The sequence below is a fragment of the Protopterus annectens genome, chromosome 2.part2, assembly GCF_019279795.1.
Source record: "Protopterus annectens isolate FY-2018-M chromosome 2.part2, PAN1.0, whole genome shotgun sequence".
NCBI lineage: Eukaryota > Metazoa > Chordata > Ceratodontiformes > Protopteridae > Protopterus > Protopterus annectens.
In genome coordinates, this window is record NC_056730.1 from 95,724,591 (window position 1) to 95,752,583 (window position 27,993).

A 27,993-nucleotide genomic window follows, 5' to 3' on the forward strand; every position below is an offset into this window, starting at 1 on the left:
AGTTTACAACCTAGAACACATCACTCTAGCTGTGGATACATCTCTCAAAGCCATTCATCCTAAACGGGCAAATTCAGTTCTTCACTGTTCATAGGTAAGGAAGGAACACAAGACTGTAAGGTCATCTCTCCAACAGAATTACATTTTTTGGAATGCACAAGCAAATACCTGGCCTGCATGCAGGATTCCCTGAACCAGTCACCAAGCTGAATGTATAATTGAAAAAGGCAACAAAAAAACTGTTCTCTCCTACATTTTCAGAGTGCCCGGTTTAAAAAAAAAATCTGTGGCAATGCTTTACAATATTCTCCTCTGCAGAGCAGACAGTACTAGTGCAGGTCTTGTTCATTCTGGAGGACATGTAAAAAGTAACAGCTTAACTCATTCATGCATGAAGTGTGATCACAGAAATGGGCATAACTGCACTTTATGTTATCTCACTGTTGAATTTTATATTTCTGACCAGAACGAAATCTAAAAATGGTCCATTGGGATTAGTGTTCTACCCCAATTAAATAAAATAATAATAAAAAAAAATAAGTAAAATACCTGAACTAGACAAACAGCAAAAAACTGCTCAAATACAAAAGTTTGTGTGTGTCATGTGACATTGCGGCATGCATGATCCCAACTACATGATCTTCAGAGAGCAGCTCAGAAAGGAAGGAACAACCACCCATATGAGAACCCACCAAGGAAGAACTTCATACCTCAGGCACTAATGTCCCAAGCTACTGCTGGGCTACCAGTCCACATTCAGGCACCATGGAGTTCAAAGTTACGCCACCATTATGGGTCCGTTATGGGGCATACATACTAGTGCATTACTCATCCAGATACAGCATGTTGTATCTGACCCATGCATACAGATACCGGTTACACAAGTTTCTCCTGTTCTAGGTTGCACATTAGTCCACTGCCATCACTTTATATAGTGAACAGCAAAGAATGGCTTATCCAAGCAGAATGCACATGTTATTGTCTTTTATACTATGCACAGATGTATGCGGCATGCTGTTGGTCATCATCTCTAGCTGATGACAATGCAGTGCTGTTTCAGTTTACTATGGCATACTTAAAGTTTTCAGTGTCACTATATTATGCTAACATTGGGAAGGGTCTTCTAAGGTATAAAGAAAGGCACCAATAGATATGTCCAGGCAGCAGAAGTGCATCTTCACTGCTGCACACACACTCTTCAGTGATGCTTAGTGAGATAAAAGTTGATTTCTGCAGTTTAAGGTCTTTGCTTCTAGTGTTCTACACGTGTTAAGAAAAAGAAGCTATATCTTACCATAACTTTCCATCTGTGTTGATCTTTATCTGTTCTTGACTTGTGGGTTACAGTTCCAATCTTCAGAACCAATCCGGCCATTATATAGCTTGTGCCAGCCAAAAAGTCTCTCAAACTGTTAGTCTACCCACAATGCCCCTCTCCACATTACCTCAGATTGAGTTTGCCATCATGCAGGAAAGACTCAGACATAAGACAGAAACCTTGTCCAAAGTATCTCTAACAATAAGAAAGCAGGACAGGCTGTCGCTCCACCAGAAGTCTAAAGGAGGGGGGCAGGCAGGAGGGATGCAAGAATAGATGAAGATCGACAACACAGATGGAACGTTATAACACACAACTGCTTCATCTGATGTTGTCAATCTTTGTCTATTCTTGACTTGTGGGACAGTGTCCCCCAGCTACCTTAGATTCTGGTGGCCCTATGGAAGAATATTCTTGAGAACCATAGAACCAAAGGAGGCTCTCCCCCTTGAGACCATATAAATTTGTAATGAGTAAGAAAGGTATGTGGATTAGCCCATATTGCAGCTGCACAAATTTCGGACATGGAAGCTATGGAATGAAAAACAGCAGATGTCACCATAGATGTGGTAGAATGTGCCTTGACTGGCATGGGGAGTTTCATCTTAAGTTTCGTGTAAATGAAAGAGATTCAATTCATTAACCACTAGACAAGTCACCTTGGATACTGGTTTGCTCAAAGCTGCACCAGCAAAGGTGGTCTGATCTAAATTGTTTAGTTCTATCAAGACAGAAATGTAATTGCCTGTGTACAGCCAAGAAGGTGCAGGCAGTACTCGCCTTTATTTGAAAAATTTGGAAAGAATACAGGCAAGTTTATGGACTGGTTAATATTGGTCTCCGATATTACTTTAGGAAGGAAAGTTGGGTTCGTTCTGAGAGGCACTCTGTCTTTATGGAAAACAGAATACAGAGCTTTAGAACATAAGGCCTGTAATTCAGACTCGTCTCACTGAAGTGAAAGCTATGAGAAATGTCTTCCAAGAAAGGAATTTTAAATCACAAGTCGCTGCAGGTACAAATGGAGGTGAAATAAGTGACTAACACAAAAGTCAGGTCCCATGGTGGAAGAGGTTCTTTGAAAGGGGGCTTCAAGCAGACTGTGCCCTTAAGAAAAGCCTTATAAAATCTGTGAGAAATTAAGGACTGATCCCAGATACCATTATGGAAATTTGAAATATCTGCTAATTGTAGAAGCAAAAGCTCCTTTACTAAAGGTGGCAGCTAGAAACGCCAGAATCTTCTCTACTGGCGCTGAAAAGGGATCCAGACCATTGTCAGAGGCCCAAACAGAAAATCTCTTCCATTTACTAAGGTAAAGACTCCTGGTGGATGGTTTATGGGATGCCAACAAAATCCATCATACGAGGGAAGGAATACCATTATAGCTGAAGACTACCAGAATTGGAGAAACCAAGCAGTCAGCTTGAGAGTTGAAGATTGGGGTGCACTAGTCCCTGGGGGTGGGACAAGAGATCCAGAATTGGGTCCAAAGTCTATGGGCGGTGTAGTAGACGAGGCCAGATGAAGGGAAAACGTATCTGTCGAGGCCAGTAAGGAGCAACGAGTATCACTTTGCTTCTCAACCAAGCTGCTTTCTTGAGAAAAAGAGGAATCAGAGGGAAAGGGGGAAAAGCATAAAGGAGACCCCGGGGGCCAATCAAGGAGAAGAGTGCCCTTGGGGGACTTCCCTTGAGGGGGAATTAGGGCAAAGTGGCTTCTGCACTTGTTGTTCAGAGGTGAGGCAAGACTGGTCCCAGCAAAGAAAGATCTCCTTCTCTATTCTGGAGTTCAGATACCACTTGTGAGGCATGAGGATGCATCTGCTTAGTTTGTCCACAATCACGTTTGAACTCCCCTGGATGCGCATTGCTGTCAGAAAGTGGTTGGAAGTTATAGCCCACTGCCACACTCCAAGGACTTCTTGACACAATGGGTAGGACTTTACTCTCCCAGTTTGTTGATGTACCAGACTACAGACATGTTGTCCGACTGAATAGCTATCATCCCCTGAGGAAAGGCAAAGTGAAACGCTTGCAACACCAGAAGCACTGCTCTTAACGCTAGAACACTGATAAGCAAATTGGCCTCAGAGGGGGACCAAGTGCCTTGGACTGTCTTCCAGAGATCATGCTCACCTCACCCCATTTGGGAAGCATCCATGGTCACTATTGCCTTGGACTGAGAGGGAACAAAGGGGCGGCCAAGAAGAATCTCCTCTGAGTGCAACCACCAGGATAGGTCATTCTTGCATCGACTGGATATGAAAACTAAATGGTTCATGGGGTGAGTTAGAGTAGTCCATTGGTTTGCATGTAAATATTGGAGAAGTCTCGTGTGAAATCTTGTCAATGGAACAAATGCGATCACTGCTGCCATGGAGCCCAATGCCTGCAGAATTTGATAAGCAGGAATTTTGTTTGAGCGAAGAAGAGGGAGGGACCTGCGATTGAATTTTCTGTAACCTATGTAGCGGAAGTGATGCTATTGAAGAGACGGTGTTGAAGCGAGCTCCAATAAATTCCATGTCCTGAGAAGGGGTTACCTGAGATTTTGCAGGATTGACTGATGTCCAACTGAAGGGCTAGTTTCAGAATGTAATCCATAATTTGCAGAAGTAGATGTCTGGTAGGAGCAGTGAGGAGCCATTTGTCTAAGTAAGGAAACACACTGAATCCGTGCAGCCTCAGATGTGCTGTGACTGCTGCCATAGATTTGGTGAACATCCTGGGGGCTGTGGTGAAGTCAAAGGGCAGCACTCTAAATATGAAATGACTGGCTCCCATTTGGTAGCAGAGAAACTTTCGAGCCTTTGTCCACCTTTATGTGGTAGTATGCATCTTGAAAGTCGATACAGCACATCTAATTGTGTTTCTCTAAGGGGAGAATTGACTAAACCATGACCATCCAGAATTTTGTTTGTTGGACAAATTTGTTTAGAATACTGAGATCCAAAACTGGTCTCCAGACCCCATTTTCTTTGGCACTAAAGAATCTTGAGTAAAAAAAGGATCCTAGTTGGTCTGGTGGGACTTCCTGGATGACTCTCTCTAGCAGCTTTTGTATTTCTACTGCTGCTTGAACGCTCTGACTGGGTGGAATATCAGGGAGTCTTGCAGGGGTTCTCAGATAAAAGGTGAAGGGAGTTAGATAACCTCTGGAAATGATACTTGGCACCCAGACATCGGTGGTAATATGTTGCCAGGCAATTGGGTGCAAAGAAAATCTTCCCCTGACTGCTTCCAGAAGTAAGCAAATGGGCCCCCCCTTCAGGAGCACTGATAGGGCTGACCAGAGAATGAATCCCTGGAAGCCTGATTCTGCAGATCATCTCTGCCTTGGGGATGGCATCTTCCACTATAACTCCCCCCCCCCTCTGCCCCAAGGCGTGTCCGAACCACGCATCCTGGAAAGGCTTTTGGGATTTCTTGAACCATGTCTTACCGCTCCTTCGATTCCTGGAATAGGATTGTTGAGGAGTGGAAAAACATTCAACCACAGCAGATACAGTCTTTCCATCCTTTTCACACCTGGAGAGAGTTTTCTTTACTTTGGGACCAAATAAAGACAAACCATCACAGGGAGCATTGACGAAGGAAGACTTCAATGATTCCACAAGTTCACACAGGTGCATCCAAGCATGTCTGCAAATAGCAACACCTGAAGCTGCTGACTTAGTTGCCCATTTGGCTCCATGCACAATAAGCCTCATGGAGGAGTTCAAGATAGACTCCAGGGTAGCTAGCTGGGAGGCCACTTTTTCCTGGACCCCCTTGGTGACCGCTCCCACCAGGGTATCTGGCAGGTCCTTGATCAGATCCCTTTGAAGTCTTGTGAAGTATGCCAAAGTTCAAGGACCTGATGGAGAAGGTCGATGCATAGACCCGCTTCCCAAATGTGTCCATTGCCCTGGACTCCCAGTTCGGGGGATGGACAGTAGAACTTTCCTCGGCTAGTTCTTTTTTAGTGGCAGCCACTGCCACTATGGCATCTACTACTAAGCCCTTAGCCCAATGCGGTTGATCTTCTGCAGAAGTAAGGATTTTGTCAGGTCTCTGGGGGACTGGTTACACAAGAGTCAGGAGCCTTCCAAGCCTGTTGAGCAATTAGTTTAATTCAATAGTCAGCGAGCGCGGTCACCCAAGAAGTAGATGGGTGCACACCAAAGGCCTGCAAGTACACAGGATTCCTCTGAAGATGGGTGTTTGGACTTCCAAATCACCCCTCTGTTTTAAGATCTCCAGAGCGTCTCCAAAGGAGGCATCTTCTGGGGGTGACCATGAAGAAATCTCCCCTTCATCGAAATCCATGTCCTTTGTGATGGATTCTTCACCAGAATCAACATGTTTCCTCTTGCACAATCTCTTCCGAGGGGGATCCTCAGTGGGAACATCTGAGGAGGACTCGGAAGAAGTGCTTTTAGAAGGCAAGTCTTGCGACCGTGGAGTGCGCTGTCCAAGGGTTGAGGTTGGTGGCTGAACTGAAAAACCTGGGGTCACAGGGGAAGAGTCCAATAACACAGGAGCCACCTGAGATGATGCAGTGGCTAAAGCTCTTTCCATAGCCTGAAAGGTAGTACCCCCTGAGGAGGGATGGGAGCCCTGAACAGAGACCGACAAACTCAAAACCAGGGTCACACCCCGCCTCAAGAGCCCCACTTGACACCAAAACAAAGGATGGGTCCCCTGCTAGTGCAGCTGAAAGGAATACACAGTCAGCTCCATAGAAAAATTTGGGGCCGGCTGAAATCCACTGGGCCGCGATGGTGAAGACATGGTCCTGTGGACCCAATGGTACCAAAGGCACTGAGGGAGCAAGAGCTAGACTCTGTGCCAAAGACAAGAGTTGTCGGTTCTGAAGACATCAGTACTTGAGCCGCTGAAGTCGAGAGCACTAAAGCCTGCATTGAGGTTAGAAGAGGAGAATAAGTAGGGATGTACGGAGAAAAACCCTCTGCACTTGAAGGGAGAGGGGCTTGAGAAGAGGATGGGAGACCCCAGGCTGTCAAGCTCTGAGCCACTACCCTAACAATATCGACTTCAGAAAGACTTCTGGTGGAGCGCATGGATAAGCCAGAAGGCAAATCAGGTCTTTCTAGGAATGGACTAGGGAGCTGACGATGGAACGGATCCAAATATGAGCAGATAGACTTGGGTTCTGTAGATGCCACTAATTTTGGCAACATTTGCTGTACTGTGGGGGAAATATAGTCAAATGGGGAACACCAAAACAATAAACACAGGATTCATGGTTGTCCAATTTTGGCATTTTCCTGCAGCACTCTACACATTGCTTAATCATAGTGAAAATGTTTGGCTTTTCTGCCATATACTTGACAAAACAAATAGGAAGGCAGAAAGAGAAAGAAAGAAAGAAGAAAGTTTGAAAATAGGTCTTCACTCACACAAAAGGGAAAGAGGAAAAATCTACCAACAATGGTAGACAGACTACCAATGGTAGAGAGAGGAAAGGGAAAGACTACCAATGATGGTAGGGGAGAATTTACCAGCAGTAATAGAAAAATACAGCACAATCGCTACAGGTAGACCAAAAATTAAAGGAAAAAAAGTTTTAGATGAATAGAAGGATAATAATATATAAGAATATACTTAGCTACAAGAGATTTGGCTGACATGTCTTGTCATAACAGCTCAGAAAATTTTTTGGCTGACGCAAGCTATATAACAGCTGGTTCGGTTCAGAGGATTGGAACCATAACCCTCAAGACAGATGAAGATGGACATCAGATCCAGAGTTAAAGCTGATATCTGAAGCATTCCAAATACCAGACTGTGTCAAACACCTGTTAAAGCGGACATGCATTGTGTCTGCCATCAAAAGTGCCTGGTGTACATTTCTGCCATGCCTATTATACATGATAAATGAATTGGAAGTGAAAGATACTTTGATAAAGACATAGCAAATGTCAAAATGACCAGCATTTCTGCTGCAAATAAAACAGTGCACACTGTCAATGGAACCAGAGGTCTTGCAGTGCTAAACCACTGTGGAAGCAGACACAGGTGGACATAAAATTGCCAGACATACCAGCCTAAAGAAACCTGCATTATGCAGGGTTCTGAAATCCAGAAAGTGCACGAGATGCAGTCAATCATTAGTAATCTGTGATGTCTGCCAATAGCATAAGAAAGGTCTGTGAGCAAGATATGAACTGCTGTCATCAATGTCACCTGTAGTGGTATGTGCATGCTATAGCCACTTTACAATTCCATATTTTACCAATGGGTTCCATTCAAACGGAGTTCGAGCAGTTGAATTATCTGCTGCAATGTTCAAAAATTGGAATGTTGCCACTGTTAGGTGCTTAAGAATGTGGTACCGTTGGGATTAGGGAATTTGCCCTTTCCTCACTATACTGCGATTGCTCAGTTAGTATATATAAATTTGCTGGAGGAGTAGGAGGTGAAACCCCCATTCCAAAAAAAAAGTTTTGGTTTTCTCCGAATGTGTGATTTTAAGTGTACTGAAATTTTTGTGAATGGAATGGTTTTATTCTGTCTTAATGTCTGAATTTTAGTTTGAATGTTTGACAGACTCTTGCCAATACATTTGCCAGCCTTACAACTAACTTTACTCCCATTCATCATGCAGTTCTGAGACTGTAAAAAGGCTATAGTGAAGACATGCATAGCACTATCTGATATGTCCGTATCCACACTTTCTCATCATGCATAACAGGCACATCCGCACTGCCAGGATTCCACACTACCAGCAATAATCAACGGACTGCCAGCATTTGATACTTCTAGGTCTATATTTGGGATCACTATTCCCTTCCTCCATACTTCATTTTTACTTTCTTGTACTGCACATTACTATAAAACATGGACATGGCACTCAATTGCTCAGCCTGTGTACATTAATAAACATAGTGAAGCATCAATGATGTTTAAACTTATGCAACAAGTATCAGGTTTCAAAAAATAAAAAAGTGAGAAGTCTATGCTGCAATGCAGCTACTGAAAACTTACCACCAAGATGTCTAGTGTAATATTTAGTTCTTGTAGGCGTTTCAACATTTTTAAAATCTAAGACGAAAAACAAAATTTTAGTAAATAGTGCTTTCACAAACTATAAACTACATACATTTTCCTTTTGCAATGTTTTAACAAGTAAATCTTTTCAGTCTCCAGATTAAAAGATATTTACTATGCCAGTTTGATTTTTTTTTTTGCACAAATTGAGCACATTTTACTTAAAAACCATATAGATATATGTGGATCAATGTAAACAACTAAAATGAAACTGAAAGGCATAAAAAATTCAGCCACATATACAGCAAGACTTCAGCAGTTACACTTAAAACACACTCAAAAGGGCTTAGGGGCACTTTTATCATGCTTCAATGTTTTACCCATATAATCCAATCCAGGATTGCAGGACCTGCAAGCTATCATACATTACATAATTTTAATATGCAACTAGTGAGTAGATTTTATCTCTGGATTAAAACTATGAAAGATTCAAAAAAATATAAATTTACAATTATAGAATATAGAAACTTAAAACACCTGGTGGGTTTTCTAAAACTACTGATGAATGCCAAACTCCAAAAGCTTTGTCCCTTTTCCCCTAATAATTTCTTACAACATTTTATTACTATCCAAGGACTAAGCTGGGGAGAATGTTAAACTCCCTCTAGGATAGTGTCTACAAATGTAAAGTGAAATGCTTGTATAATGCCACTTTCAATTTTTTTAGCGTACGATATCTCACTAAACCTTCCTGGATAGCCCAATGCTTTGAGAACAAAGCCCCAAGATGAACACATCTTGTTGTACAAACCAACATCCCCAATGAAGTAAATCCGCATAATGTTAATTACTTAAGGGAGAAATACCTGTATCAAATTAACATTTGGTAACTGGTTTAGAACCCTGAGAAGCCAAATAAGTGCTAGTTCTGTGCTGTTCAATAAAGTTTTTTTTGGTTTTTAATAAAAAAGCTCTAATTGCGAAGATGTTATAAATCAGTGTTTTTTTTCAACCGCTGGTCCATGGACTGGGTCTGGTCCAGCAGAAATTTCCTGCCGGTCTGTGAAAGACTACGGCCTACTGGCTGGGAGATGTATTTTTTTTTTTTAAATTAAATTTTTTTTAAGGGCATTCTTCTTGAAGACCGCCACCCACGACAGCTGTGTGCAACCTCTTTTTGTCTTGAGTCTGTGTGACCTGCTAGTCTTCGTCTTCCAAACAAGTGGAACACGAATGCCTGAAGACATTTGAAATGCAGACCATAAACGGACAAAACAGTGGTGTGTGTGTGTGTGTGTGTGTGTGTGTGTGTGTGTGTGTGTGTGTGTGTGTGTGTGTGTGTGTGTGTGTGTGTAAGTGGTAAGTAGATAGGTGTGTGTTTGTATGCAAGAAGTGGGTGGGGGGTGTGTAAGAAGAGGGAGGGAGGAGTCTCAACTGTCCTGATTTTTGCCTCAGATTTTTAGTCTCTTACTCATAAAATCTATGTTATTTTGGGTTTACTGTGGAAAATGTGTGAGGAAAGAATTCACAAAGTAATGACAGGCATTTGAGTTTCAGACCTCATAGCATTCAGAAAATTCATAACACAACACCTTTTATTATAGCAACTTTATAAGTTTGTGAGAGCAATATTTAAAGTTTGTCCCTATTTTTGGAGCTTTGTCTCACCATTATTTTTGGCTTTGCCCAGAATTTTCAGCTAAGAGGTTGAGGTGTGTGTGTGTCTGTGTGTGCAAGTAACAGGGAGGGAGGTAGATTCATACCTCTCAACTGTCCCCGATTTTCAGGTACCTCCGTGATTTTGACTGAAATTATAGCTCTCTCTTTAGCCCACCAAAAAGTGATGACTTCTGGAGAAAAGGTGATGAATTGCACTAAAATAATGACAATTAGAATTACAAATTTCTTTTTCTTTAGAAAAATACATATTCACTCATGTTCTGTCATTTTGTCAAGGTCTCAAGTTAATATCAATATATGAAAAATGTCCTTGATTATTTCTGAATTTGTCCCCTATTCAGTTGGAACTTGTCCCTTTTTGGTTGAGAGCTACTGTGCAAGTCTGTCAGAGGTAGGGAGCATACCTCTCAACTGTCCAGATTTTTACCCCATTTCTCACAAAAAGGACTGAAGTTTGACTTCATATCCTTTGGCATACAACTCTCAAAACAGCGACTGTTTTAATTGATTCCTTATAAAGAATATTTTTTATTTCTGCCTTAGCAGACCCCAAAATAATCCTCCTATTTGCACCAGTTCCCAAGTGTAAACAGGTTGAAACCACTGTTATATTAGGTTAACAGTGTAGAACCCCCCCACACACACACAAACAAACTACAGCAGTTCACATGCCACAGTTACAGGGCAAGATAGCAATCCAGATTGCAGCTTGCTACAGATCCCCCACCATGCCCCAGGATTCCCACTCCTCATTTCTTGATACACTGGAAAATATTGGGGTACAACCTAACATCCTAATAATGGGCAATTTCAACTACCCCACCATTAACTGGGAAAACTACTCATGTACCAACTCTTTTGCTTAACGTTTTCTGGAATTCATAAATTCCAACGCATTGGATCAACTTATGCACACACACACACCAGGGGCAACAATATCCTAGACCTGGTCATTACCAACAAGGGCAACCAGTGTTCCACACCAGTGGTCAATTCCTCGGTGGTCAGATCTGACCACAAGCTAATCAGCCTAGACATACCACCCCCCCCCCCCCCAATTAGGGAAACCACATTAAAAAATGTCTCCAAAGCCAACTTCATGACACCCATGCAGGCGGACAATAGAGGAACGACTGCTGAATCCTGCACAAATGCACTTTATAAGCACTTGCACGAGTGCATGTATTGTGCAACCCCTATCCTCCAAAAACAAGGAAGCCAATCTGGTGGTCCCCTGCCATAAACAAACTACAACAGAAGAAACTGTTGCAGCAAAAAAAAAAAAAGAAAAGTAAAATCCCATGATTGGAGGAACTCTCTTGGTCAGCATCAGTAAAAAGCGGAGATCCCTCAAAATCCTCCAAAGCTAGTTACGAAAACAAAATTGCCACTGATTCTAAAGACAACCACAAAGCATTCTATAGCTATGTCAAGAATCTCAGTGGCAACACTCACATCTGCTCTGAGTTACAGCACAATGACACTAAATATACAGAACCAACTGATATTGCCAACATCCTGGCAGATAGGTTCAGTGCTAACTTTACCCTCCTCAACCCCCTAAAGGGCCCATCTCTATACCAGAAGAATGCAAAGTTCCTGTAATCACGACTGCATAGGTAAAAACACACTCTCCAAAGCCAAGAACACAGCATCCATGGGACCTGACAACATCCCAGGCTGCTTTCTACATGAACTACAGAACGAACTGGCACCTCACCTAAGTACCATGTTTAATCATAGCCTCACCTCAAGTTTTGTGCCCACTGAATGGTGCACAGTGACTTATCTCACTCCACAAAGGAAGAGCCACCATGGACCCTGGGAACTACTGCCCCATTAGCCTGACGAGCCTGGTCTGCAAGGCTATGAAACTTATAAACAATGACATGGGCAATCTCCAAACTCTGGACCCCACCCAGTTCGGGTTTGTAAAAGGCAGGTCATGTCTCCTAAACCTGATAGATTTCTTTGAAGCAGGCACTAAAGCCGTAGATGAGGGTAAGGTGGTTCACACAGCCTATCAAGATCTCGCCAAGGCTTTCAACACCATCCCCCACTCTGGAATTACAGATAAACTCACTAAACTAGGTATAAATCCCCATGTCACAAGATGGGTTGCCAACTGGCTCACTGACAGAACCCACACTGATTAAAGTAGCAGACTCCAAATCCGACTTCAGAAGTACAGGCTAACACAGGTCGTCTTTGGCTAACAAAGTTCACAGATGACTGCAAACTAGGAGCTATAATTGAAACTTCTAACAATATGGACATCCTACAAAAGGGCCTCACTGGGACAGTTAAAGAAATCCCAATCCCTCAGAGCCACACGCTCCAGGGATCTAAACCTTGTCATAACAATAAACAAAACATGCTGGAGGGATAGGTTCCTGACCCAGAGACTCCCCAGACTACGGAATAGATTGCCTATACATGTCAAGCAGAGTACCTCTTTGGCCCTCTTCAAAAGGAACCTTTATGACTGGATGGGAGAAAGGAAATTCACCCTGGGGATCACATCAGTCACCCTGCTAGACAGGGGTCCAGGGAAGTAAATAGTGTGGGAAGAAATAGCCAGGGAATTGTTATGGCTAGGTTTGTATAGGCCCTAGGGCTGATAGCCTAGTACCAACCTACGAACCTAAGATGCCTGGTGTCAAAGCTATGGCCTCAAGCTCAATGCCAAAAAGTGCCTCGTCATCCCTTTTGGTTAAAAACTCTGTACTCATGAACCACCACATAGGTGTTAGTCTACTTAACACCAAAAGTGAGTACTTAGGACACAGGTGGACAGTAGTCTCTCCTTTGATAATCACATTGCCACAGTAGTCAGGAAATCCTTCTACGTGGCACACCTCATCACAAAAGATTTCTTATCCAGGAAAAAACAGGTCATTGTTCCCCTCTACTCGTCAATCATTAGACCCATTATAGAGTACAATGCCCCTTTTGGTATGTACCTCAGAAGACATCTACAACAACTAGAAAGGCTGCAGAAATACCTCACAAAGAGGATTACTGGCCTCAAACAGATGCCCTACGAAGACAGTCTCAAAAAACCCCAGCTTTACTCCGTCGCATATCGCCTACTCAGAGGCGATCTCTGCCTAACGTACAAAGCTATGTCAAACCCAGAGCTGTTGAACATGCTTCACTTAAAGAAATCCCAATTCCTCTGAGATGCATGCTCTAAGGACCTAAACCTTGTCACCACAATAAACAGAACATGCTGGAGGGATAGATTCCTGTCTCAGAGACTTCCCATACTCTGGAACAAACTACCTATCCAAGTCAAACTGAGCTCCTCATTAGTACTTTAAGAAAAATCTTGATGATTGGATGGGAGATAGAAAATTCACCCCAGGGATTACTTCTGTGGCTCTGCTCGACAGGGGCACAGGAAAATAATTTTCTTGGATGGCGAAAGCCAGGGTACCTTTTTGGCTATGCTTATATAAGCTATCTAGTTTTAGATAATGCCGTATGCAGTAACAAACAGCTCTCAGTGTAAAAGTCCAAAGTCAAAATAAAATCCCCAAAAGACTCTCCAATCCACAGAGTGCTTTAATCTCCACAAAAGATAAAGAACACTTCACTGAACATTTCAATCTCATATGACCAACAATCAGTAAGCATCATGACATATCTTGGCATAAAAGCACAGGAACACTTCATTGATTTTTAACTTTCAAACATATTTAAAAAAGAAGTTATGTACTCACCATAATGTTCCAGCTGTGTTGTCTGCTTCAATCTTCATCAAACCTGTGGGTTTCGGTTCAGAGCTCTGAACCAACACGGCTGTCAGCAAGCTTAGGATTCGAACTAGAGCTCCTCCCACCCTACCTATACTGCCTAGCTCCTCTGGAGATACCTCAGATCGAGTTTGCTGCTAATTTTTATAGACAATAAATTGCACCCCAAAAGGATACAAAGCATAAAAGTTGTTCAGGAGCTCAGAGGAACAAAGGTTCCCAGTATAATCCAGCAGGTCCTTCAGAGATAAGGAAGGGGGAAGGTTGATGAAGACAGAAGCAGACAACACAGATGGAATGTTATGATGAAGTCCATAACTTCTTTATCTAATGTTGTCGGTTCAGTCTTCATCAAACCTGTGGGTCAGAGTCCCCAGCTACATAGATCTGGGTGGCCTTATGGAAGGCTATTCTAGAGCAATGCAGAACCAAGGGCAGCTCTGTTCCTAGATATAGCAAGTATGTAATGTGAAATGAAAGTGTGGGAGTTCACCCATGATGCAGCTGCACAAACATCTTCTAAAGAAACCCTAGACCAGAAAGCATAAGAAGTGGCAATAGATCTCGTGGAATTAGGTAGAAGGAATACACATGCATAATACAGCTCATTAGCCAACAAGCAATAGTAGTTTTTACAACCGCTTTCCCTTTTTTGGAATTTGAGAAAGCAACAAACAACTGATCGGACTTCCTGAAAGATTTTGTCCTATCCAAACAATTGCAATATCTATGGACGTCCAAAAGATGCAACATATATTCACCCTTATTTTGAAAGTTGAGAAAAAATACAAGAAGATTAACAAATTGATTAAAAGTATTGTCCGACAAAACCTTTGGTAGGAAAAAATGATTAGTAAGTAAAGTAACTCTGTCTTTATGGAAAATAAAATAAAGGGCGGGGGGGTTTGGAAGAAAGCGACTGAAGTTCAGAAACCCTCTTGGCCAAAATAATGGCCATTAAAAAGACGGTTTTCCATGACAGGAATTTCAAATCAGCCATAGCAGCAGGTTCAAAAGGGGGGTAAAATCAAGGCTTGTAGAGCTAGTGCAAGATCCCATGGAGGAGTAGGGTGCTTGATAGGAGGTCAGAGAAGGAAAGTACCCTTCAGAAAGGCTTTGCAAAATCTGGAAGAAGCCAAAGACGTATTCTCTCTGATATAAAAATTAGAAATAACTGTTAATTGAACTTTGACGGTAGAGAAATTAGCCCCCAAATGAAAAAGACTAGCCAGAAAATCCAAGACTGCTGAAATGGTCACCATAAGTGGATCAATGTGATGCTGTTCAGCCCATTTGGAAAACCTTTTCCACTTGCTTTTATAAATGTTCCAGGTAGAAGATTTAGGAGCAGAAATGATAATCTTCTGGACAGGGGAAAAAAGCCTGGATTGTCTAGCCATCACCAGAATTTGAGAAACCATGCGGTTAGTTTCAAATTGCGAAGATGTGGGTGAATTTGCCCTGAGGGGTGAGACAAAAGGTCCAGATGTAGTTCCAAGGTCCATGGAGGGCAAATTAGGTGAAACCAAAAGAAGGTGAACCAAACCTGTCAAGGCCAAAAAGGGGCAATGAGAATCAGTTTTCTCTTCAACCTGTGTGCCTTCTGAATAAATTTGGGAATTAGGGGGACAGAATGAAAGGCATAAAGTAGACCAGTAGGCCAAGCATGGGTACTAGAGATCTCGATGACTGTTCCTGCGCAGGGATGAGGGAAAAGTACCTGCTGCACTTGTAAGGGGAAGCAAAAAGGTCACAGCAGGGTTGACCCTATCTGAGGAAGATCTTGTTTGCCAGTGACTGATTTGGAGACACTTGTGAGGTGTCAGGAGAACCCTGCTGAGTCTATCCACCAATGGGTTATTCACCCCCGGAATGTGCATCGCAACTAGAAAGTGGGTGGTTCATAGGTTGGTACTAGGCTATCGGCCCTAGGGCCTACACAAGCCTAGCCATAACAATTCCCTGGCTATTTCTTCCCACGATATTTACTTCCCTGGACCCCTGTCTAGCAGGGCGACTGATGTGATCCCTGGGGTGAATTTCCTATCTCATCCAATTGTCAAGGTTCCTTTTGAAGAGGGCTAAAGGGGCGCTCTGCTTGACATGTATGGGCATTCTTTTCCAGAGTCTGGGATGTCTCTGGCTCAAGAACCTATCCCTCCAGCATGTTTTGTTCATTGTGATGACAAGGTTTAGATCCCCTGGAGTGTGTGGCTCTGAGGGATTGGGATTTCTTTAAGTGTAGCATGTCCAACAACATTGGGTTTCACATGGCCTTGATTGTTAAGCAGAGATCACCTCTCAGTATACGATATGCGACAGAGTATAGCTGGAGTTTTTTTTAGACTGTCAGCATAGGGCATCTGCTTTAGGCCTGTGATTCTTTTAGTTAGGTATTTCTGTGGCCTTTCCAGTTGTTGCAGATATCTTGAGAGGTACATACCAAACTGGGCGTTGTATTCTATAATGGGTCTAATGAGGGATGAGTACAGTGGGACAATGACCTCTTTTTTTCTGAATGAAAAGCCCTTAGTGATGAGGTGTGCCACATAGGATTTCCTGACTGTTGTGGTGATGTGGTTATCGAAGGTGAGACTACTGTCCACCTGTGTCGCTAAAGTCTCTTATCACACTTTTGGTGTTTAGTGTACTGCAACCTGTGTGGCAATTCACGGGTACATGTTTTTTCCCAAATGGGATAACTATACATTTCTTGGCATTGAGCTTGAGCCCATGGCTCTGGCACCAAGCATCTGTTTCTGTAAGGCCCTTTTGTAGAATATCGACATCATTTGGGGATTCAGTAATGGCTCCCAGTTCAGTCATCTGTGAACTTTGTTAGCCAGAGTCCCTTAGTGTTGGCCTGTAATTCAGAGAAGTAGATGCCAAGCAAGAGCGGTCCCAGGACAGAACCCTGAGGTACTCCACTTCTCTGGAGCTGAATTTGGAGTCGGCTACTTTTACACAGTGTGGGTTCAGTAAGCCAGTTGGCAACCCATCGAGTGATTTAAGGATTAGTGCCCAGCTTAGTAAGTTTATCTATGACTAAGGCCTTGGCGAGGTCCAGATAGGCTGTGTGGACCGCCTTACCCTCGTCCACAGCTCTGGAAACTGATTCGAAGAAGTCAATCAGGTTCAGGAGACAGGATCGGCCCTTCACGAACCCAAACTGGGTGGGGTCCAGTATTTGAAGGTTGCCGATGTCTTTGTTTACAAGTTCCATAATAATACGTTCCATGGCCTTGCAGATCAGGCCTGTCAGACTGATGGGGCAGTAGTTTCCAGGATCCAAGGTGGATCCTCCTTTGTGGAGTGGGATAGTTGTAGCTGTGTGCCACTCAGTGGGCACGAAGCCTGAGGTGAGGCTATGATTAAACATGACACTTGGGTGAGTTGCCAGTTCATTTTGTAGTTCATGTAGTACACAGCCCAGAATGTTGTCTGTTCCCATGGATGCTGTATTCTTAGCTTTGGAGCGTGCGGTTTTTACCTGTGTGGCCATTATTAGCGGAATTTGGCAATCTTTCGGTATTGAGATGGGCCCTTTAGGGGGTGAAGTTGGAACTGAATTGACCTGCCAGGATATTGGCAATATCCCTGGGATCAGTATATGTAATGCCATTCTGTTGTAGCTCAGAGCAGATCGGAGCATTGCCATTTAGATTTTTGACATGGCTATAGAATGCTTGTGGTTGTCTTTAGAATCTTTGGCAATTTTATTTTCGTGACTAGCTTTGGAGGATTTTATGAGGGATCTCAGCTTCTTACTGAGGCTGGTAAGGGAGTTTTTTGAATCCTGGGATTTTCCTCTTCTGCAACAGTTTCTTCCTTTTGTTGTTTATTTTGTTTATGGCCAGGGACCACCAGATTGGCTTCCTTTTTTGGCGGAGAGCATCTTGGTTCTATTTGGGACGGCACGATTCATGCACAAGTTGATGTGCTCATACAGTGCCTTAGTGTAGGAGTCACCAGTCAAACTTTCAGTTCCCATCTGCATGGGTGTCATGAAGTTTGTCACTTTTGACTTGAGTAGCATGAAGCTGGCTTTGAAGAAGTTTTCTTTGGAGGTTTCCTTACTGGGGGGTGGGGGAGGGATGTGGATGTCAAGGTGGATTAGCTTATGGTTAGACCTGACCAACGAGGGGGTGACCATAGGTGTGGAGCATCAATGTCCCATGTTGGTAATGACCAGGTCTAGGATTATTAGAGCCCCTGGTGGGACTATGGCTTGGTTGATCCAGCGCATTGGAATTTATGAATTCCAAGAACCGTTGGGCAAAGGTGTTGTTACACGAGTAGTTTTCCCAGCTAATGGCAGGGTAGTTGAAATCACCCAGTATTAGGGTATTTGGTTGTATCTTAATATTTTCCAGTATGTTTAGAAAGGTGTACTGAGAATCTTGGGGCATGGTGGGGCATCTGTAGCAAGCTACAATTTGGATTGCAGTCTTACCTAGTGTTAGTTGCACCTGGAGAATTTCAGATGCATTGTGTTGGGCAACTAGCCTGGTGGTGTGAATATCCTTGGTGAATATGGACACTCCTCCACATTTAGTGTTTCGGTCCTGGTTTGGTGGCCGAAAAGTGTGGCAAGAGTTGTAGCCTGGTATTTCTGGGGTGCGCTCTGGAGCCTTGAACCAGGTCTCAGTTACTGCACAGATATCGATGTTTTCCATTTTTAGGAGTGCCTCGAGAGAGTGTATTTTAAGGTTTAGACTTCTAGCATTGAGTAGCATTACCTTCAGATTTTGCATGCTTGTACCTGGTACAGTGGTGGTTTTGTCCTTTGAACTTTGCCTAAAAAAAGACATTATAGGGGTGGCAAAAGCCTTAGCCAGTAACCTGAATCCCAGGGGCGACAGGTGCAGACCATCTCTGGCAAAGCATCGTGGTCTGTCAATCATGTCATCCCAGGCAGACCGATACTGGATCCCCTTTGAATGACAACAGAAGCTTAGCAAATGATGAATCATTTTGTCCTTATACTGTGGTATTATTCTGGGCGAAGGCAGGATGCTACTCAGGGCTAGGGTCATACCTGCCTGGGCCACATGATCTGAGAGCTCTTCCATGTCTCTTTTCATGTAGTCCAGGGAGGTACGTCTCAAGTCATTCACTCTAACATGGACAATGACAGAGTCATATTTGTACTTGTTGTGGAGTGACATGAGAGCATGCGTTATGTGGTGGATCCTGGCACCAGACAGGCAGCTGACTAATTTTCTCCTTGTTCAGCCTGGTGAGTGGGACATCAGTGTGCCTGACTATAGAGTCACCTATGACTAAAGTGTTGGGTATGTTGCCTTGCCTTTGGGGCTGTTGTTGGGTGGCACACTGATGTTGTGACCTATGTGACACTGGCTGTGATTGGCATTTGTTTACGTTTCAGAGGTCCTTGCGACTTGGGCAGATTATTGTTAAGGGCCTCCGCATATGAAGGTTTAGTGTTGCTATGTGAGGGTGTTGGTGGTGTGGTTAGAGAGCCCATTGCCACACTCTCATCATTTCTCTTCAAAGGGGGTAGGACTTGGTTTCACCTTGTTTGTTGAGATACCACACAAACAAACATGTCAGTCTGAATTGCAATTGTCCCCAAAGGAAGAAAGAAACACCCTCATCTCTAGGACTTTTGATATGCAGGGCTTTTGATATGCAGGTTGGTCGCTTGAGGAGTCCACATGCCTTGGACTGTCTGTCCAAAGTAATCCCCCTGCCCACCCACCAGAGAGGCGTCCGTGGTCAACATGGCAATGGGGGTGGGAAGAATGAAAGGGCTACCCTGAATACTTCCAGATCATGAAGACACCACAAGAGAGTGCTCCTCCATACCCGAGATAGTTTGACAGGATGATGGAGGAGGTGATGCAGGAGGGACCATTGCACAGACTGTGTCCATTGGAGAATTCTCATACGTAAGAGAGCTGTTGGTAGTAATGCAATTGCCGTAGCTACAGAACCCAGAGCTCTGAGAACCAGACTTTCTGTAGGGACTGGGAACGGTAACATTTGTTTGATATGTGTCTGCACAGAGAGAATCATGTCGGGTGAAAGAAGGGCTAGGGTTGTACTTGTGTCCAAGTGGGTCCCTATAAAAATCTGTGTTATGCACAGGTTGCAATTGCAATTTCTGGAGGTTTATGGTGATCCCTAATGTCTGGGTGAGTTGTAGGAGAAAACCCCTGGCCTGGATCAGTAGATGCCTAGTTGGTGCGACTTGGAGCTAATCGTCCAAGTAAGGAAACACATGGAATCTGCAGTCAGAGGTGAGCTGCGATCACTGCCATGCATTTGGTAAACACCCTAGGAGCTGTAGGGAGACCAAATGGAAGCACAGGGAATTGGTAGTGACTGGATCCCTGCCAGAAAACAGAGAAAACTTCTGGAGCATCTGCTCATTTTAATACGATAGTACGCATCCTTAAGGTCTATTGAGCACATCCAGTCGTCTCTGTAAAAAGGGAAGGATGGACTGAACCATGACCATCCCGAACTTTGTTTGCCTCACTGACTTGCTCAGACAAGTCAGGTCCAGTATGAGCCTGAGGTCCTATGTTTTCTTCGGAGCTAAAAAGAATTGGGAGTAAATCCCTGATCCATGCTGGTCTGAGGGGACCTCCTGGATGACTCGTTTTTGGAGCAACTTCAGTTTCAAAAGTTGCTGCCTCCCTCTGATTGTGTGGGACATTGGGGAGTTAATGTCTGGGCTTTGACGGATTTAAAAAGGGTATGGCATAATCTCTGGATATAAAACACCTTGCAACCATCAATCATTCGTGATGGATGACCAGGCATCTAGGTGCAAGGAGCATCATTCCCCCTGACTGCCTCCAGAGAGGGGACAGTCAGGCAACACCTTAGAGATGCTGTAAGGATTTCTACGAGGGTGAATCCTCAGACCCCTGATTCAACGGACCCCCTCTGCCCAGACGGCGGCATCTACCATTGGAATTATTCCACCCTCTGGCCCTTGGGGGAAAAAAATCTTAGCATCTTGGAAAGGACCCTGGCTTTTTCTAAACCACAACTTTTCCCCATGCTGATTCCTGGAGAAGGAAATATGTGGGGTCAAGAAGTGGATCCCAATGGCAGACAGGGTCTTTCCATCTTTCTTGCTATGGGAGAGAGAGTGCCACGTACAGTCAGTACAAAAAGGGAGGAACCAAAGGGAGCATTGACAAAGGCCGCCTTAAAAGGTTCCGTAAAATCACGTAGCCACATCCAGGCATGGCACCGAATAGCAATGCAGGAACTGGCCGCCCTAGAGATGCCCTCAACAGCTCAAGAGATAAGCCTCATGGACACATTGGAAATGGACTGTAGTGTGACTATACAGGAGGTAAAGGAAGTCTGATCCTCAGGAGTCATGGACATAGGACCAGAACTAGAGAGTTCTTTAAGTAAATCCCTCTGTAGTCTGGTGAAATGGGCTAGGTAATACAATGCTCGTAGGGCATTTTCCAAACTTGTCCATAGCCCGGGACTCCCTGTTAGGGGGATAGACAGTAGAGCTTACCTGTGCACGCTCTTTCTTGGTGGCCACAGCCACCACCATGGCATCTACTGGAATGCCCTTTGTCCAGCGAGATCTATCCAAAGGGGCACTAAGGATCTTGCCTGCTGTTTTCAATATAGGTTCTGCAGCATCTGGTTCCTTCCAAGCCCACTGAGATACTACATTCACGTAAGGATCTGCAGGTGGGGACAACCAGGATGTAGATGGGCCAGCCCTGAAGGCCTCCAGGAACACCAACTCATCCGAGCTGGGCTTTAGGGCCAACCAACCACCTCTCTGGTGAAGAATCTCCAATACGTTTCCAAATGAGACATCAGGTGGAGATCTGGAGGACCCACTCCCCTTCATCGAAGTCCGTGTCCATCAGGAGAGACTCTTCTGGGGAATCTAGGTGCCTCCTTTTGCACCTTCTCTTTTGAGGAACCTCTTCAGTGGGATGCTCCAGAAAGGTGTTGGAAGACGTCTGGGCTTCCTTGGATGGAACTGGATGTGCTGGTGGCAGAAGAGAGATCTCAGACACAGAACAGAAGATGGGAAGGGGAGGATCCAAAATGGTAGGTGCCAGAGTTCTCCTACAGGCAGAGAGACCCTCTCCATCACCTCAAATGCAAGAGGACTGCTGGAGTTTCCAGGAAGATGACTCTGTCCCAAGGGATCAGGAGCAAGTCATCCCCAACCACCAACAGCCCCCTGCTCCAAGGGCCGAGTTGGCCCTGAGCTGTTTAATGCTAAGCCACCAAGGGGAAGCGACAATTCCGAAAACTATGGAGTGGAAGTCATTCCCCCAGACTTGACGTCGAAGCTTCAGTTCTGAAATGTGCTCGGATCAGACAGTTGGAACCGCTCCAGTCATGGAAGCAATCCGACTTAAAGGACAGAACTATCAGGGCTGACAGACCAGCACCAGGGAGACAAAGCATCCAGGAGCTCAGAAACGGTAGGCTGGATTGGAGAAAGAGAACTGACCCTACATGGGGAGGATCAGCTCGCAGATTCCGCTGGGGATGGAGCTGACTGGACACTCATCTGGATCTGCATCTTAAGAAAGTTCCTGAATCTGTCCACAACGTTCTCTGACAGGGTCAGAGAGGACCTAATGGAAGAGGATACAGAGGAGGGACTGCAGTGGCTGGGTGAGACAACCCTAGGGGACAGACTTTGTGCCAATGGCTCCGGACTCAAAAGGGCATAGGGTGAAGAAGAGACCAGTATCTGAGTAGGGGAACTGTGCTCAGACAGTCCCAGGGCTATCTTAGGAGGCTGCAACTCAGAAGACACAGAGGGGTCCAGGGACTGTTTATGTTCCCTGACCTCCTTAGATTTCTTAACGGGGGGGGGGGGTTGAGCTCCTGCAACTGAAGCTTCAGTAGAAGGGGGGACAGCACAAGTCCCTTAACAAGTTTACTGCATCTATTTGCAAGGGCCTGAGGGAGAAAGGCTTTGAAGACAGAGGAATAGACTTGAAGGTTAGCAGGACCCGAACAGTAAATGCACTACCTCTGGGCATCAGATAAAGAGGATCCTTTGCCCACAGGAATTGCATTTCTTGAAACCCACTGGCTTGTTAGATTTTTCTGACATAGTGGAAAATGAAAGAGTGAGCAGTGAGGAAAGAGTAACACTAAACTAACTAAACTTTTTTTTTGTATACAGCAAAACAAAAAAAAAAGGGTAGAAAAAGAGTTCAAAGAAGAAAATATAGTCACTTATGATGACTAGCGGAGGAGCTCTAACAGATCCGATGCTTTAGCTGAGTGTGGCAAACAAGATCTAGGGCATCTCAGAGGAGCTGGGCAGTATGCGTATGGTTGGAGGAGCTCTAGCTTCGGATCCTGAACTTGCTGATGGTAGTGTTGGTTCCGAGCTCCACAGGTTTGATGAAGACTGAACAGACATCAGATACACTGGTACAGACATTAAGCCCTGAATTGGAATTAAAGTAAATTTACCATTCACCCTTTCTCCCAACACTTGCAACCACAATTTCCTTCCCTAGAGTCCTGTTTTATATAAAGATTTAAACACACACACAAATGGATCACAGTGTATTAATCAGATATAAAACCACTGTAATAAATTTAAATTTTTATGTGTCTGTTCAATTTGTTGATATTGTGAAAGCTTTCTACTGGTTTTATCACACATAGGCCTCACAACAAACATGAAAGGCCAAACAGACCCCCTAAGTGGAACTAGGGTTTAACAGGCCTTTCTAGTCAGACTAGTAAAAGTATCCTCAAAATTAATGGATATATTTTTATAGGAAGCAGAGATTTAGTGGTAGTACTCCATTCAAAGTTGCCTTCATGCTCTAATAATGATTTCAGATTTGGTCTTCATACATACAAATGAGAGACCAGCTTCCATACGACTGTAACCTAATATAATCTTGCAGCCGTCAATTCAATTACTTTTCTTGTGCTCTACACCAATGCTGCAGGGAACACTAAAGGCATTCTTACATGTATCAATAGCAAAACTTCACTAACAGTGTACATTTCCTGAGGTGCACCTCAGGAGGATTCATTGAAATTTAGTAGTAATATACAACTCTAAGGTTCTCTCAATTATAAAGACTGACGCACTCACTGAATTTTATAATAAATGTTAAGCTCTGCAACTCTGAAATTCTGTTCTGGCAGCAAACATACCCAGTTTGCCAAAACTACGCCACACATCTTGGCTCCTAATGTGTAAGTACACATTTTTTTTTATTATTATTTTGACATTTGTTGACCGGGTTAGTCTGACTGAGCAAAGGCTCATTTTCAGCAGAGACCTGAGGAGAAAACCTCCATAAGAAAATAAAAAATGACAATGACACTTAAATAGTTAACATAATTATAGTAATAGTTGTGAATGTAGCTAAAAAGTTGACAGTTATACAAACCATTGTATACACTAATTCAGAACAATTGCAGCCAGGCATATACAGTACAACATAACAGGACAATTAAGTAAAAAAAAGTGACACTAGTTAGAGACAGAAGTTAAGCTTGGGTCTACTGTTGGTATAGGAAAGGGTTAGGGGCTGGAGGGAGGGGCAAGGTAAATTTATGTAGGATCATGGCAAGAGCAAAACTTTAATAACTTTAGTGTACATGTACACATTTTAAAACACACACATTATAATCTATTTTAAATATATCTCTATATCTCTATATATCTATATATCTATATATCTATATATCTATATATGTATAAATATAAAAAACACACAGACACACATTATATATACCTATGTATAAATATATTTTTTTTTATTGATGGTGAATCTTGGCAAAGGTCCACATAGCAATCTGGTCAATACACCAAGCCAGTTGTAATGACAAGAATGATACTGATCTCACTATCCAAGTAGCCATCTAGTAGAGGTGTAGTTAACAGTTCTTTCTAAAAGCTTAAGTTGTGTTAATGCCTGTGTTTTTATGCTTACCAAACATTTCAGTCGAATATAAAGTTAACTATAAAAGTGAAGAGCAGACAAAGAGGTAAATCTTCGTTGCTGGAAAGTAAATGACAAAAGACAAAGTAAAAGCCAAGCAACGGAACGAACCAGGCAAAGTCCAAGCCAAGGACAAGTGGGCACAGTTACTATATTGCTGTGTCAATCACAAAAGCGGATAAACCAAAGACATAACAGAAAATCTTCAGGTAGTAAAAGCAGTCCACAAGGTTTATTAAAAATCAGTAAGCGCTTTAGCAATAGAGCTTCCTCAGACCAGATACAGACAAATAAAAACGCACTCCATATAAGCACATGATGTTAAAACTCTCTCCAATGAAAAAACTACATTAGTTACATAACTCATTCATCTTAAAGGAATGGTTGCTTCTCCAAATACTAAACGGGCATCTAAACAGCACATGTAAAAAATACTTACATATAGCTGTGCTTTGGCTACTTAATATAAGCATGCAAACATTCTGCCAACATATTAATATAAAAAAAAAACATCAAGAAAGCAAACCCAAAAGTACAAATAAAAATAGAAATGAATGTAAATATTTATAACAATTTTTAAATAATTTTTTATAAAAAATCATTTCTGCAATCTCCTTTTCTTTAATAAAGGTTTGATGGAAGCCCTGTCATTCAACTCTTTCTCTCGGTCTGCACGAAGTATTACAATCCAACAGGTCTCTCTCTGCTCAGTATATGTGATATCTCCTTCCCTAATACTGGGCAAAATGACCTCAATAACTCTGAAGTTGAAAGTGTGAGTTTCCCCCTGTTCTAAAACATGTTTCGAAAGTGCATTACGTAATGAACCTTTCCTAATGTGATATATATGCTCCCTCATTGTCACGGAGCACCCTGTTGGTTTTGCCAACATAAAACGAACTGCAGGCAGAGTACTCCGCTAAGTAAACAATGTGAGAGGCCATGCAGTTAGCATCTACTTTGAAGGTAAACTCTCTAAGGAGATCTGGGTGATAAAAAAAACATCAGATGTGTTAATGAAAGTGCAAACATTAGAAGTGCCACAGGGCATAGTATGACCTATAACAGGGGTCATTCTAACTAGACCTCTATCATAACACAAAAGCCTCCTCAAATTTTTATGATTCTTGAATCTAAACCTAGGTTTGTCATCTACAATCCTACTGATCTCATCATCAGCTTGTAAAATAGGCCAGTGTTGTGCAAATAAACCAGTGACATCTCCATGATCACTGGTAAAAAACCAGGGAAATTCTAACACCATTCATGGTGGTGCTTAGTGCCATCAACGGCACCTACCTCCAAGATGGGTCCAAAATCTAGACACGCTGTAGTTGACCTCAGATGTTAGAGATCAGACCATAGTCTACCGATCTCAACAGTACTGTATCCCCTTGCTAACAACTTCTTCTCTAAACCAGTAACCAGGAACTGAAAAAAACAAAAAGTACTGCAACTGACAAACCGCAAGTGAATGGAGATGCAGGAGGTGCAGGATAGTAATAATATTGAAGCCAACTTTAAAGTGCAAATGCGTTTATTTAAACAAAGATCATGTGATCTTTGTTTAAATAAACGCATTTGCACTTTAAAGTTGGTTCGCGCTATTTGGATTTACTGCTATCCTGCACCTTCTTCTCTAAACCAGCAATCTCATGTTCAAAACCATCAGTAGACTGATTCAACCTAGAGGCCCTCATTCCTTGTCCTCTGATTAAATTTCGAAAGAAATAACCAGGATGCATACTAGACCTAAAAAGGAAAGCATTTCTATGACATGTCTTATGATGGATACCTGTATTAATTGTATGCTCATCTAACTTCTCAATATATAGGTCTAAAAACTCAATACGGGTATAAGACCAATTAAAAGTGAATTTAAGGCAGTCAGTCAAACTATTCATAGTATTATAAAAGTGTACCAACTTCTCAAACGACCCTTGCCATAACAAAAACAAATCGACAAAACTCCGATAAAATAAAACATGTTCCTTATAACCCAGAATAGGAAACAACGTGTTGATCTCCCAATGGGCAAGGAACATGTTGGCGTAGCTATTGGCAAATGAAGTCCCCATAGCTACACCATGTTTCTGTAAAAACATCTCCTTACTGGATGTTTGTTTATGGATCTTTGGCAGTCCCTGTATTAGTGGAATCAACGGATTGGCCACTTTCAAGAAAGAAAACACTTAAGTAATAAGATGGGCTGAAAAAATATCAGAGATGTCCCTACCCACTGATGAAATCACCTTATGCACATCTTCAATCAGGATCTTGTCATAGAAACTGCTATCACTTAACATTAAGGTCATAGATTGACAATGTAACCTATTCATTACAACTATGAGCCCACCGTAATCTGTTGGGCGAATTGCGATGGAACTATTATATTGTAGCTCATTCAGAGCTAACTTTTCACTGGAAACAGCTTCTGTTGCTTACTTTAAACTAGCCTGAACTGTTTTTTTTCTGATTACTGCATTTATTTTTAAATCTGCACTTAGTTACATTTAGTCGAATTTAATCGAAAGTTTGCTTGTTTGTTTAATTTAACTGTGGAGGCTGCCCACTAAAGTGTGCTAGCCTGTGTAACTAATTTATCACTGTCTCTGCATTTTCTGTGTATTTCTACAAAAAAAAAACAAAAAAATAATCCTGGTTTTCCCACCTTTCTCAACTAGTTTAGACCAGTATACAGGCATTGCTGTATTCTGGGCTGTGGTGTAGTTCCTGTGTTGTCCATTACCTTACTTGGATAGAAGGAAGTTTCTTTGCTCACCAGTGGGAGTGGGGAGCCTTGAGCAGCCTACCTGTCCTTGGGGGAAGTGACCTCAGCACAAGAAGCTGTAGTAATTGGTTGTTTGGGACCATTCCTAGCTCTTTTGTAGTTCACTGCTTAAAATCCGCCTTTGCACGGCTTTCTTGGTCGCATAGCAGCTGGTTAAACTTGGTTAAACTTTTTCTGGCTCCGCCAAGTCTGCTGTTCAATATTTCCCTTAGAACTGTTCTACTTGCAATCTAAACAGCCTGTACTCTATCTGAAAGCTCAGCACTTGCTCCTAAAGCATTTTTATACAGGTAAAGCACTCAAACAAAATAAAGTACTTCATTCACCTAAATTCTGTTGAGTACACATCTCCCTATAGGTCCTTTCTGACTCAGTTACACAGCAATCTTTTTCACTATTTCTAGCATGTCGAAGGGTCAGTTGCTAGCGTCCTCTCCTGTTCAGCTGGTGAATCTGGGAATCTTGAGGCAATGTTACAATTGCCTCATGTTAC

At 42.9% G+C, this 27,993-nt stretch overlaps 1 protein-coding gene across 1 annotated transcript in view; it reads right to left on the reverse strand.

Annotated features, from left to right (window-relative positions):
- LOC122795551 (elongin-A-like) overlaps window positions 1–27,993 on the reverse strand; it is a 1,176,755-nt gene that overhangs the window by 956,370 nt on the left and 192,392 nt on the right. Inside the window, exon 2 of the mRNA XM_044063776.1 lies at window positions 8,311–8,367. Coding sequence (XP_043919711.1) covers window positions 8,311–8,367 — 57 coding nt within the window. The remainder of the gene's footprint in view (window positions 1–8,310; window positions 8,368–27,993) is intronic.